Genomic DNA, 14,316 nt, shown 5'->3' on the forward strand with positions numbered 1-14,316 from the left:
GTAGTTGGTTGGTAAATCCTGAAATTCCTAGAAGGGGTCTGGGCTGGAGAGACACTGGTGGTGTCATCAGCACAGGCTGGATTTTGATCCGTGGTCTTGCTGAGCCCCAGGGAAGGAGTGTAAACTAAGGGAGGCCTGTGCCCTCCAGCAGTTGGGAAGATAAGGATGAAAGTCGATGGGTGAAAATCCTTGGAGCTAAGGAGCACACTTTCAAGCAGGTGTGTAGCAATGACCTCACGTGGCTTATAAAGCTTCCCTTCGGACAAAGTCAGCTACAGGTGACATGGGACCAGGCAGCCTCATATTCTGCATGTAAGCTTGGGTTTCAGCCCCCTCAGGCACGTCTGTTACCTCACTGATCTTTAATCCCTGGACATCAGTTTCTTTTGTGAATTTTTACAAATGTTGAGGCCCTTCTCAAGGAAATGCACGCACGCATGCACACACACACACACACACACACACACACACACACACACATACACACACACAACTGCAGATAGTCTTCAGTTGTTTCTAGATGTACCACAAGCCCCCCTGGGGGATGAATATACAACCATGCCCTCCTCATCTCCTCCAAGGTCTTGTGGCATCATCCAATGGCCTCATCATAGCAATGAATGTCTCCTAAGCATGAAATCACTTTGACTTCCTGAGCCTCCTGAGAAGATTCCAGGGTAAGTGGATACAAATTTTCAAACAGGCAGCTCAAAGCTGAAACCAATATAGGACACAAACGGAGGACTCACCACCATGTCCTGGACCTGGAACATCTCTGCGCCACCAGGTGACAGCCGACTGGGGAAGGAGATGCTGACAGATGATCCAGGAAGGGTGCTGGGGCCCGTGTTGTAGACCTGCAGAGTGAAGCACATGGCAAGTGTCAGCGACACACAAGACCTTTAGTCACGTGGTCCGTCCTATGCCTTAAGAGTATCTGAGCCATCCGTAACACAGAGTGCAATGGTGTGGCTCTAGGATGTGATTTTATTTTATCTAGACATGCTTTTAATTGAAATAGAACTAACCACTTGGATCTGACTTTGAAATGAAATGCTAAATAATGGAGGTCTAATAAACCTGAGCATTTTCTTGTCCTCTTCTTGCTAAAACTTGTATTTAATTTTACACACCTAGAAATTTATTCATTGCTGATAGCTGGCAAGAACTCAAGATATCACAATGAAGTTCAGGGGTCCTCAGCACTCAGGAATAAAATCAGAATACTCTAGGGGGCTCAGACGCAGGAGGGTGGTGAGGGGACGGCCAGTGTTTCTGAAGTAGTTGGAATGGATGTAGGGCAGTACATCTACATCTCCCAGGATACACTGCACCCAGGGTCATCTCTGAGACCCAGGAGCCTGGTCCAAGCTTATTCTTTGCACAGTTTGGGGTAATGATGGCCTTCAGTGACTGAGGTGCTGGTCCCAAAATAGACTTTTGTGACTCCTACAAAGGACCATCACATGTGCTCTCTAGGTCATTCTGATGACAGTTTGATGACATCTACATATCTGTTCCTGAGCTGTGTATCAGATCAGGGTAAAACTCTACCCCCCTCTCCCTTTTCCTTCTCTACTTCATCTCAAAGTCAAGCAAGGGAGGAAAGAGAGAAGCCACAAGGAAACCCACAGGGGTGAGGAGACAGAGCAAAAACTGCCAATCAAACCCAGAGCAGAAACAGTAAGAGGAAGAATTTGGAAAATGGGTAACTTACAGGGACAGAACACTATTGGCTGCCTGGAGTGGGATAAAATATTTTAGATTATTCAGGCGGGCTCATTATAATGATTCACATGTGGGTCTGGAGCCCATGTGCTGCAACAGAGTAACCAAGACTGGGCTAGCCCATGTGCCATAACAGAGTAACCAAGATTTTACCCACTATTGTGAGCTATCCCCCAAGAGAAGACTCCCTCCCAGGTGACTGCTCTCTTACATTGTACCTGGGTACCTAAGAGCTTGGGTGGGCAGGTCTCTCGCACCATTCAGTGAAATCGTGAATGGCGAGGAAACATTCTCTAACGAAATGAAAAGTGCTGCTCTGAAGAACACATGGATAACTGAGCAAGCAGGCGTGGATAGGGATGCGCGATGGAATGCATCAGGAGACAATGTCTGTACGCTTGCGCACAGTACTGTCTGCAGCCCGTGGATGGAGGACTGATTTTGACATTCAAGTCTTACTGTTTCAGAATTATATTTCATAAGGCTATAGCTGCCAAAGCCTGAGTCCTTTGATGAGTCTTTGTCCCTGTCCCTGTTGCTTCAATAATGCATCTTTAGAGACACACATTAAGGGAGGTAGTGTTTGTTTTAGTTCACATTCCAAGTTAAAGCCAATTGTCTCAGAAAAGATACAGATGCTGAATCTGGAAGCAGCTAGTCATTAGCACATCTATAGGCAAGAACAGCGGGCAATTAACCAATTCGTGCAAACTAATAGCTCCTTTTCTCTACTCATACCAAGGACCCTTTGCCAAGGGAATGGTGTTGCCCAGAGTGGGCAGGTCTTTCCAAGTCACTTAAAATGAAGATAATTCCCTACAGACATATCCAATGGCCAACCTAATGTAGATAATCACTCACCAAGACTCAGTTTCCAGCTTATTCTATGACTGTGCCTAGATTAAGCTAACCATCACAAGTCCAGGGGAAGTACACTGAAAACCAAGAAAGGGTTTGTCATTGAGAACAGTTATGATCAATGGTGGCAAGACAGACACCAGTGTGATGGGGGTCTGAATGGAGTTGATGCCAACTCTTGTGGATGACTTTGCAGAGTCTGAGACCTCCAGGCAGGAGGTCACTACATAGTTGATGGGGTTGGCAGGACAGTCTGGAAATGAAGCCTGAAGATGAGAACAAACTTTTGCCATCTTAAAACAAAACTTTAATGGACAGGGAGTAGACTCTTATGCATTAAAGGTGTTTTCTTGAGATGGAATGTACTCCTGGCTAAGGTGCAGTGAAGCTGTTTAAATGACCCTGGGGGGTTTAGAACATGTCCTGAACTTGACTGACAAGGCCCTGGAAGATACCTGAAGACAGACTCCTATTTTGTAAGTGTTTCTTCTATAGGTAGAATGTCAAGGAACATCCTATCCTCTGAAGAACTCTTCATGAGTACAAGAGTCAACTGACGTAGCTAACTGTCCCTGTTATTTTCAGAACTTTGGAGCAGAGATTCTGCTGCCCTCACAGCTAACAGCCAGGCCAGTCAGCATGCATCCTCGCTGGGGCAACACCTTCTCCCCAAAACAATGTTAAAACAATGCTCAGCTGACCAATAAGGTCCACTTAATTAAAGCATGTTTCTTGTTTTTCTAGATACTTTGTTACACACTTAAGTGTTACCATGCAGTATACATATAGCTTAAAAAAAATGGTATGACTTGCTTTGTTGGGCTGTTTGCTTTGAAGGAGTCTGGAGCCAATCCTGTACCAATTTCAACTGTTTTCAAGATATGTCTATATAACCAGTAACTGAGAACTATGAATTCTTTATTTTGAGGTGATAGAATTCTAAATCCTACAAACAGTCTAAACTGAACTGCATACTTTAAACAAAGTTTAAGAGGTGTGTCATTAAAGTTTTTTTTTTCCTTAATGAAAAAGGATGAATGAAGCTTATGGTTTTGTTTCCTTTAGCTCTGTTTTGAGAAAGGATCTCTCTGAGCACTCAGGCCGCCTTGGAACTCACTCTATGGGCCAAGCTCCCCATGGATTCCTGATCCTTTTGCCTGACTCCCAACGGCTAGGACTACAGGCATGCTCTACCATGCTAAGCTGCAATTTTAATTTGTCAGTTAAAAGATGATCAGAATGGGATTCCTGGGAGAGAGAAGGGAGCGAACCCTGCCTGGCAGCCTGGGGCTTAAGACTGGAAGAGAGATTGTTGCCAACTCTTGATTCCCAAAGGACAACATTTACAACAACGGCCCTCAGACAAGAAAAGGAAATAGATAGTATCTAGCCACCACTGAAAACAACTCATTTCAAGAAAAACTCAAGAGTTCAGAATTGCAGAGGCCCCACCTGCAAATCCCATGACTGGGAATCCCATGGAAGGCATGGATAGATAGACACAGGAAAATGGTTCCTGCTGTCTGCTCTTACTTCTTAGAGGCAGCTTGTAAGATCAGATTCACCTTTCACATTATCTTCCTAGAACTTAGGAGGCACAGGTAGGACAGTGCTGGTTCTGAGCAGCTAACTTGGGCCACACAGTGAGACTATCTCTCAGAGAAACAATAAAGCATCCAGGTGTGTCATATGACATTAACCCCAACGCTCCTGGGGCCAAGGCAGATGGATGTCTGCGAGTTCTAGGCTAGACAGGGCTACAGAGTGAGCTACAAAAACAAACCCAACAATCTGAAGTAACAGCACTTGCCATCTGCCATCCTAACATCTGCATCTGTTGGAAGGCAGGTGCATGGTATTTGTAATATAGTTCCCTATAATTCTCCACGTGGGGGAGCATTTTGACTCCTGATGAGAAAAAAATCAAACCAAATGAATCCAAATCAAACCAATTACTATTAGCAGTCAACAACCTTCTGTGTCTCCATTGGGAAAACCGCTCACAAGGCTGGCATAGAAAGCCAACCTAGACTAGAAGTTCTGTCTCTTCCCATCCGCGATGGAGTCTTTTGGCTCAGATGTATCTTACTGAATAGCAGACCTACTAACAGAAGCCACAGAAGGACCTCTGCTTGGGGAAGTCTTGTTTCTGTTTCAGGAATGGCGGTGCTGATCAAGGAAACACTCAAGAGGTTCTTCCATAGTCCTTTCCTCTCCCACTCAGCCTTGCTCCTGGTCACAATCAGTTTCTGTGACCTTCCAGGTGGATAACTGTGGATCTACTTCCAGGTGGATAACTCACTGGAAAAGTGAGTCAGTAGATAAGGTTAGCCTTTGCTAACGTGTGTGTGTGTGTGTGTGTGTGTGTGTGTGTGAGAGAGAGAGAGAGAGAGAGAGTGTGTGTGTGAGTGTGTGTGTGTGTGTGTGAGTGTGAGTGTGTGTGAGTGTGAGTGTGTGTGTGAGAGAGAGAGAGTGTGTGTGAGTGTGTGAATGTGAGTGTGTGTGAGTGTGTGTGTGTGAGAGAGAGAGAGAGAAAGAAAGAGTGTATGAGTGTGTGTGTGAGTGTGAGTGAGTGTGTGTGAGTGTGTGTGTGTGTATATATAGGGGATCTCCTAATCTGCAGCACACTAGCAGCTCTCAGACCCAGCCTACTGCCTCAAACTTGAACTGATGGCCGAAGTTCCCTCAGGTTCTGTGTTTTATCTAAGGATGATGCCAACCACGAATTTCCCAGGGACACTGACAGCTGGGTTCTTTGCTTCAGGTCACCTGTGAAATAAGCTATGTTCTTAGACACCGAACTTTAAGTTCCCTTTAAAAATATCTTAGAAAACCAACAGGAAGAATAACCTGCATTCTCTCAACCATCCCTCCATCAATCTATCCATCTATTTATTGTCCATCCATCCATCTATCCACCTATCATCTATCCACCCATCCACCCATCCATCCATCTGTTTTCCGTCTATCCTCTGGGAAGGCACTAATATTTAGTATCTGTTATAAATCTGGTATTTTATATAGCAAGCATTCCTCTTGCCCCCTCATTTTTTTTATGACATTGTCTGGGTCATTTGAACCTGTCTAAATAATTCTCTCGTCTGCATCTTGTATTTCGAAAGAAGAAAGGTATAAATCATAAAAACAAAATAAATCTACCTGGTTTGTTTCCTATCCAACTGAGAGACCCAAAGCGAAACAACGAGCGGGCCCGAGAGGTGCCTGAAACCCAGAGGCGTGAGCACAGCTGTCAGCCCACAGACTCACTGAACTCTTTCCTAGTCTCCTCTGTAAATCAAGGGTGGGTGTGACAGCTGGGCTTAGCAAGTCAAGAACCCATCCTCTCTAAGCTGAAGACATGTGTTAGCCATCATGGGTTCAGAGCTCTTCTGGCCAGAGGACACTCTGAATGGAGGAAGATCATCTCCTGTGAGTCTCAAAATGCTTTAGCCACATCCTCTCCACCCTTGCCACATCAGCTTCAGCCTCATCCCCTGCACCCTCACCATATCAGCTTCAGCCTCATTCCCTGCACCCTCACCATATCAGCTTCAGCCTCATCCCCTGCACCCTCACCATATCAGCTTCAGCCTCATTTCCTGCACCCTCACCATATCAGCTTCAGCCTCATCCCCTGCACCCTCACCATATCAGCTTCAGCCTCATCCCCTGCACCCTCACCATATCAGCTTCAGCCTCATCCCCTGCACTCTTGCCACATCAGTATCTGTCATCCCTTATGTCCACATAGGAGGAAACTCAGGCAAGGAAGATCATTGTTATTTGGTTCCCACAGTGAACATCACACAGGGAGACCACTGTCTCCATAGTGGAGGATGGGCAGGCAGGGGAACGCTTTGGGAGGGAGAGCCCAGGACTGTGAGATGCACTCTTCACTAAACAGGGATTATTTCTTCTTGGGTTTGCCAGTCCTGGCCCAGGCTTGCTTCCCCCAGTTCTGGGAGCACCCTGCACATCCTTTCCCATGGGGCCACATTTCTCTGGACTTGCCCCTTAAAGGACACAGACCAGTCAATGCCGGGGCCCTTCTGACTTCATGTCCACATACTCCGTTTTTGAAATGCAGACCTTAGAATCCATGTCTTAAAAGTAAAGGCTGACAAACTAGGCCTTCCAGACCCAAGCTGGCCCGGTGCTTACTCTTTCTTATCCAGCAAACTGAGAAAGTTACATCGTTACATTTCTGGGGTAGAAAACCGAAAGAGTAACATTCCACGGCCCATAAGAGATGCTTGCAAAGTAAGGCACATAGCTAAAGACCAGGATCTCCCTCTGTAGCTACCTTCTCCTCAGCCCCGCAGCCCAACAGCTGCCACAGTGTAGCCCCCAGGCCTCAAATAGCTACTTCATGGATGTTTCAGAGAAAGTTCTGCAACCTCTAAGAGAAGGAAGCATGGTCTCCCGGATGTCTGCAGACCACACACCCAGCAGCCCTGTGGAGCTGAGGCTGAAGAAGCCAAGCTGAGTCAGCCCCAGGCCAGTGAGGAGCCAGCAGGCTTTCCAAGCTACTCAATGGGCTCACAGGGCTTTACTCTCAGAAAATGGCACTTCTGAAAGGCAGGTCCCCAGGGGGAGAAAACTTTAGTGGAGTCAGCATGAAAATCCTGGAGGCAATTTATGTGGCAATGCCCTGGAGGATCTCCTAAAGCCCTTAAGCTAACGGGGATCATGGCCAGCATAAGCCTTCCTGATAAAGCGCTTGTTATTTGGCAATGCTTCTCAACCTGTGGGTCCCAACCCCCACGGAGTTGAATATCAGATGTCCTGCATATCAGATATTTACATTATGACTCACAACAGTAGCAAAATCACAGTTATGAAGTAGCAACATATGGTTGGGGTCACCACAACACAAGGAACTGTATTAAAGGGTCTCAGTGTTAGGAAGGTCGTGAAGCACTGCTCTTTGGTGTGGCTGCTCTAAATTCTGACAACTGAGGTCTGCAGGTGTGTGGTTAACACCTCAATATCTCTGTCCCCCACCCCCATTCCAGAAAAACAGACCAGAACGGTTCCCTCTGAAAACAAAGTTGTGCCTCTCATGCGGTCACAGCCCAGGCGGGTACCTGGAGGGTGATGTTGACTGGTTGGAAATGACACTCTTGGTCGTCCAGCTGAATGAAGTTGGCGACATCCACAGACTCGCCGTACACGAAGGAGGTTGGGGACACAATTCTGAAAGAGGAAAGCGTGAATCGGTCATCCTACCTGAGACCAGGCCCAGGTCACTGCTGGTCTCTCTCCTGCGAGCAGACGCAGCTGCCCATGTCTTCTTACCTTAGGTCATACTAATAAGCTACTAAACACTGCATACTGAGATTATATTTCTTTGTACATAGGTATCTGTTGGTTCTCATGTGGGAACACTTAGGTGCAGAGGTCAGAGGTCAGAGGTCAACATCAGGTCTTTCTTCTCTTCACCTTAGTTTCTGAAGCAGGGACTGTCATTGAACAAGAGGCCTACAGATCTGCCTGTTCTAGGGATCTGTAGATCCTCACGGCCAACCCTGGCTTCATACAGGGGTCCTGGGGATGAGAACTCAGTTCTTCATGCTTTTATTTCATAAGGACTTTACTGACTGAGCCATCCCTCCAGCCATTTTCCCAATTATGTTTCTAAAACAATGTTTTAAAAATCAAAAACTACAGAAATTGAAAACAAAATAAAAATCTAAAAAAAAAAAACCCAACAACTCCTCCCCCCAAACAGCAAAAAAAAAAAAAAAAAAAAAAAAATCCCTTAATTATAAAACCATACATATTGCTTGTCATTTGAAAGACATTTCTGTAGATTATGCTGATAACAAGCTTTTGAGAAATAAATGTAAGTAAATTATGTATTTGGCAACCGGAACCGTAACAAATCCATTTTTAAAGCATATTTATATGTCAGGCTCCCATGCTTATTAGAAATTGGGTATTTCAAGGGCTTGCAAGATGTCTGAGGGGGTACGGATGCTTTCACAAAGCCCGGTGACCCGAGTTCAGTCCCTGGCACCCACAGGCTGGAAGGAGAGAGCCGACTCCCTTAAGTTGGCCTCTGACCTCCATACAACATGGTCCCCGTGCTCGCTCAAGCATGCCTGCACATAAACACACATAATAAATGTACTGAAAACTAAAAAGAAACGGGCATTTTATGGACAATAAATTTAAACTCGCCCCATTTCCATCCCTGGAAAGATCAGAGGCACACACACTCATTTAACTGATGGTTTCACGGGGAACAGTTAGCACCTCACACCAAGGTCTCCCAAGGCCTTGACAACATGATCACGTGTGTGTGTGTGTGTGTGTGTGTGTGTGTGTGTGTGTGTGTGTGAGGTGTTTCTACTTCACTCCTAAGGGCCAGGCCTGGCTCTGGGCGTTTTGTTCTATCCCTTGGACAGGATGGATAAAGCAAGCACAGGGCTGAAAACAGAGCTGTGAACACAGGCAATGTGTGCCCTTCTGCAGATACATCCCACCAGTGCCTCGTGTCTCAGAGCCATGCTATGAAGTGCCAAAGAGGAATGCAGGAGGCTCACTTTGCTGGCTCCCAGCAGAGTCTAGCTGCTGCAGGGGCAGCCCCTCCCTCTAGGAGCAACATTTCCCTTGCAGACCAAGGCGTAGATCTAGAGCACTTGAAAACTGAGACACAAGGAACTGAACTTTCGGAGAGTTCAGCTTGCCTTTGGGTTAAGAATTCCTGGTTCCCATTTGATCTAATCCAACTGTGTGATGCCCTCCCCGCCCTGCCCCCACAGCCTCGCTGCTGTCAGAGATCCGAATAATCTGTTTGCTGAGGCTGGAGACAGAGACCAAACTCTCAGTTTCCTGAGCTCCGGCTGAAAACTAACTCGGGTTGCTTCGTGCCCCTGCGGACACAGCCAATAGCTTTGCGTCCTAACAAAACAAGTGGCACGGGCTGGCTGGCTGTACACCTCACCTGGATGGGTTGCTATTGCTGTTGTGACAGCGCTGTGTCCATTCCAGACCAACCCAGACGGGAGGCAGAGCCCCTCCTGGCTGCGCTCAAGGTCGTAACAGAAATATGAAAAGCAGGAACTATGGAGCTGAACGGAAGGGCAGCCTTCCTGTGAGGGAGGGTCTGAGGAACACTGCGATCTCCAGCCCTGCAGCTTTTACCTGGGATTTTACTCCTGTAACCACAGTACCTGCCACTATACTACATACAGCTTGCATGATAGTTCATGTGTGTGTGGGGGGGCTGGGACTAGGTGCCTATGGAGATGCACAGGATGTTCAGAGAACTCACCAGCACGCTCCCTAAGCTACTAGCTATGTGTCTGGGAAGCTGGGACTGACAGAAGGGAAAAGCAGCTGGGAGGTGGATATGGGCCACCGAGGACAGACTCTTCCTGCTTTCTCAGGCCGGCAGGCAGGGAGGTGGCAAGGCCACTTGCTCTTGGCTGTGACGCATGCGAATTAGGAGTGGCATAGCCTTCCATTGCAAGGCATCCTGTGTTCTGGACACTTACCCGGTGATGGACGTGTCCACTTCATGCACCAGTGGCACTGTCAGTGTGAGAGTGTTGTCATGCAGGGCTTCAGAGCGCTCCATGTTGCCACTGTGAGGGGAGAGAAGGAGGAGGATGGGGCAGTGGTCAGGGAGACCCCACGTAGCAGTTGGTTTCCGTGCCCCGTGGTGCACATCAATTCTTCACACTCACCCAGTCTGTCCCCACTCAGCATGTACACAAGGAGGTGGGGTAAGGAGTACTTATGGGAGGTGACCCCAGGACACACCAACAGGTAATAAAGAGACCAGGGAAGGGGAGAAGCCGCAGGAGGCTTGCTACCCAGCAGGAAGGTGCGAGCTGGAGGCAGCTGGGACTCAGGCTCACTGGGGAGGACTTCAGGAAGCAGGGCATGTATCTTGGATGTCCCACCTGAGGGCATACAGAGCCCTGAGAACTGCTGTGGTGGAAGAGAGGGGACACAGATTCTCTGCACCTCCCTGTCACACAGGCCAGTAGGCTTCCACCAGAGAAAGCCCCAACCAGGAGTGGGGTAGGGCGGGAGCCATGATTTAACTCTCCCTGATGGCTGTGTGGTGATGGGCAACAGGGGAATGCCCTGTTGCAGGTGGGGGTCTCTTGAACTGTCTGCTTCCTAAATAGTGTTCTCGTTACATTTCTAGTGCCAGGGTGAGACACCTCAAACAGCTCAGGGAGGAAGGGGTTTATCTGGCTCACAGGTCACAGCCCGTCACTGAGGGAATCAAGGCAGGAACTTAACGCCTCCCCTCGCATCCCCTCTGCAGTGAAGAGCAGAGGCATGAACGCACCCACGTTACCTGCTCACTCTCATATAGCTTTTTCCTGTCTCACATGGTTCAGGAAGCCCTGCCCAGGGAAGGCTGTGCCCACAATCAACAAAGACAAGCCCATAGGCTACTCTAATGAAGGGAATCCCTCAGCTGAGGCTCCTTTCTCAGGTGACAAGTTGACCATCAAAACTTGTCAGCACGAACAGTGACCATCAAAGTTAGGACATGGTTTCCAGAAGGAGGTTTGTGGCCATCTCACCATGAGTCCAGGGGCAGAGGGATCACCACTCTGGACCTACAGGAACAACTCAGATGTCTTGCAGCCCCACTACAAGCCAGAAGGAGCCGACCTTCTAGACAGCTCAATGGCATTCCAAGTCAGGGCCCTATTCACTTTGATTCATTAGTTCTTTAACCCTCAGCCAGGACTGGGATGCTTACGGCTGCCTTGGGAGGAGACGTGGCTTGTGGGTATGATTTGTTAAAGCAATGCAGTACTTGAGGTTGGCTCTGTCACAGGGAATGAACAGGGGATCTGAGCTGAAAGTGAAGCTGGCCCTCTGGATGGAACTGAGAGGTCCCAGACCCTCTGAGGTTGGGATAGGGCTTGTCTTATCCACGCCCCTAGACATAGCTCCGAAACATCTGCTAACCTCAGCTGCTCTGCTGTCCTTCCCTTAGCCTGATGTTTTCTTCCTCTTCTACCAGCAAACGTTGACTGGCAACAGTACTAAAATAGCTCTCCTCTCCTCTCTCCCATTGTTCTGAGACAATGGTGCTCCACAACTCTGACCATGCAGGGCCTCTGCCACTGCCCCTGTATCCACATCTGTCTTCTGCCCGAGAGATGACATCAGTCCCTCACAGGTGGCCACAGCACATGACAGTGGGAACAGGTACCCACATGACTAGATTCCTTACCCTGCCTTTCCGAGGGAGTCATCTGAGCTTTGGAATCAGTGCCAGGGCCAGTGCAGAGGTGACTTCCCTGTCAGTGCAGTTGGTCCAATTCTGGTCCCCACCCTCCCAGCATGCAGATCCTTCCAGGCCTGAGTAGCTCACTCTTGATGGAGGAGTCATCTCTTGCCCTGTCATCTGTCCAGCCACTTGGGGCTGCTGGCAGCTTGCACCCAAGAACGGTTTGATCTGTCATCAGGTAACGGCTCCGGAATGAGCCGAGTTGAGAGCTGAGATAGAGACCAAACATCAAACAACTTCCGGCCATCTCTCAAGCTCTGATGTGCTGGGACTTCTCCAAGTGCACTGCCAGGCCGGGCTGCCGATGGTGGAGATGAGGGGTTGGGAGAATCTGTTTAGTCTCGGTTTGATGTTCCCTGAAAGCTCTAAGTAGGCAAGAGCCCTTCAAAGGGTGGCGATGGAAGAGAGGAATGACTGATTGTTTAATTGTCAGACTTGAGATAAGGAGCTTTAAGGATCTGCCTGGTGTAGCCAGGAGTCAAGTGGTAGGAGGGCTCTGTGGGTTGGGCAGACCAGATTTCCACAAAATCTACAAGAGAAGCAAGTATGTGGAACAATCCAGTGTGTTTAAAAGGTTATACACACTCCTTAACATTTATGATCTAAGGAATTAGCTGGAAATTCTTATACTAATGCTTGTGAGGTTTTGTTTTTTTTTTTTTAACTTTAGTAAGTAGTGGGCATTCAAATATAATCTACATTTAGCACCATAAGTGGTAAAAGGCAGGTGCCTAACAGGTGTCTACTGAGCAGGGACATGGTCAGGAGAATTCAGGACTACACAGATAGCGGACCTTATACATTAATTAGAATCGTTGAGTCTTTCCCCAAACTTCAATGTTCAGTTTGTACTCCAGACCAACTAGATCCAAATCCCCGGAGTGGGTGTGGTTGCATGAGGCATCAGCAGATTACACAGCGCCCAGGTGTTTCCACTGTGACCCGCAGAGCACTAGCTAGTGGGCATGTCATTGTAAGAGGGAAAGGAAGCTTTCTCCACTGTGTTTCTGACCCCTGCTCTCTCTGTTCTCCCTGGGAGTGGGGCTAGTGACACGTTGTGTCATTTTCTTTTGACAAGGAAATCCTTTCTATATCCTGTTCCTTTTTATGACCGTTGCCCGGGCTAGGTGTTGAAGGACAGACAGCACATTGCTGAGTCTGTCTTCCAGCAATGCTTTGTTTTCTGCAGTTCTATGAAACAGCAGTGGGACTCGAGTTTCAGTGGGCATCTGCCTTCCTGTATCCAATGCAGCAATCTAGTGCTGTGTTGAGCTGTTACATTGTGTCAGTGTGCCTGTGAGCTTTAAGTTTAGACATGAGACAACCTAGAACCACCTGGAAAGGTCTCAGTAAGGGATAGTCTGTCTACACTGCCTTGGCCTGTGAGTGTGTCTGTGGGTGGTAGGGGGTAGGGGGTGTCTTAAAGTAGTGTGTGAAGACTCAGTCTTCTGTGGGCATCAACTTTCTGTAGGCAAGAGGTTTTGAACTGCATAAGAGTGGAGAAATCCAGATGAACACAGTGTAGCAAGTGAACGTGGATACCTTCCTTCCTCTCTGCTCTTGACTATATGGGACTAATGCTTCAAAGCACTGCAAATGTGACTTCTAGGCTACAATGAATTGTAACCTGGAGTCATCGACCAAATATGTCCCTTTCTCCCCTAAATTGCTCTGTCAGGGTACTTCATCACAGCCACAGAGATGAAACTGGGGCTGTTGGTTTATATATATGTATATATGTATGTATGTATGTATATATATTTTTTATTTTATTTTATTTTCCAAGACAGGGTTTCTCTGTATAGCCCTGGCTGTCCTGGAACTCAGTCTGTAGACCAGGCTGGCCTCAAACTCAGAAATCCACCTGCTTCTGCCTCCCTAGTGCTGGGATTAAAGGTGTGCGCCACCACTGCCCAGCTGAACCTGGGGCTGTTGAACTCTTCAAAAACTTGAAGCAACTCCTCACAGTTGTCAGAATGGGGTTCAGATTTTCTGAGGGATGCCCACGTACTGCTCACACCATGTCTATGACACAGCAGGGCACTATGGGCCCTCACTGACGTGCTTCCTGCTTCAGCATGGAGACACCCCACTACCTTCCCCCGAGAATCTCTCTTGCCTTCTAGCTGCAGAAATGGAACCTGCCTCTTTTTATTTGATCACAGTGCCGATCATGTGACTTTGAAAATAAGGCAAAGAGAAAACAACTCGGTCTTGGGAATCATGGCTGGGAAGATAACACTGAGACCTGAATTCCCGAGTTTGACGGTCACCTGTGGCTTTGTTCTTGGGGAATTCACAGGGAGCATTTGTGGGTCAAGGGACATGGTTTCTACACCTTGTTTTCAGACAGTCAAGAAAAGAACATCTATGCAGAAAGTTATCTTAAAATGTGTGTGTATGTGTGTGAGAGTATGTGTATGTATTGTGTTTGAGAGTGTGCATGTGTATGAGTGTAT

At 47.7% G+C, this 14,316-nt stretch overlaps 1 protein-coding gene across 2 annotated transcripts in view; it reads right to left on the bottom strand.

The window, feature by feature from the left end:
• Positions 1 to 14,316, bottom strand: part of Itga9 (integrin subunit alpha 9) — a 292,483-nt gene that overhangs the window by 51,638 nt on the left and 226,529 nt on the right. For both annotated transcript variants that reach the window (XM_052187013.1, XM_052187014.1), the window contains exons 21-23: positions 10,089 to 10,178; positions 7,674 to 7,782; positions 750 to 857 (exon numbers count right to left, since the gene is read on the bottom strand). In XM_052187013.1, the coding sequence (XP_052042973.1) occupies positions 750 to 857; positions 7,674 to 7,782; positions 10,089 to 10,178 (307 nt within the window). The remainder of the gene's footprint in view (positions 1 to 749; positions 858 to 7,673; positions 7,783 to 10,088; positions 10,179 to 14,316) is intronic.

Source organism: Apodemus sylvaticus, chromosome 7, assembly GCF_947179515.1.
Source record: "Apodemus sylvaticus chromosome 7, mApoSyl1.1, whole genome shotgun sequence".
Classification (NCBI taxonomy): domain Eukaryota; kingdom Metazoa; phylum Chordata; class Mammalia; order Rodentia; family Muridae; genus Apodemus; species Apodemus sylvaticus.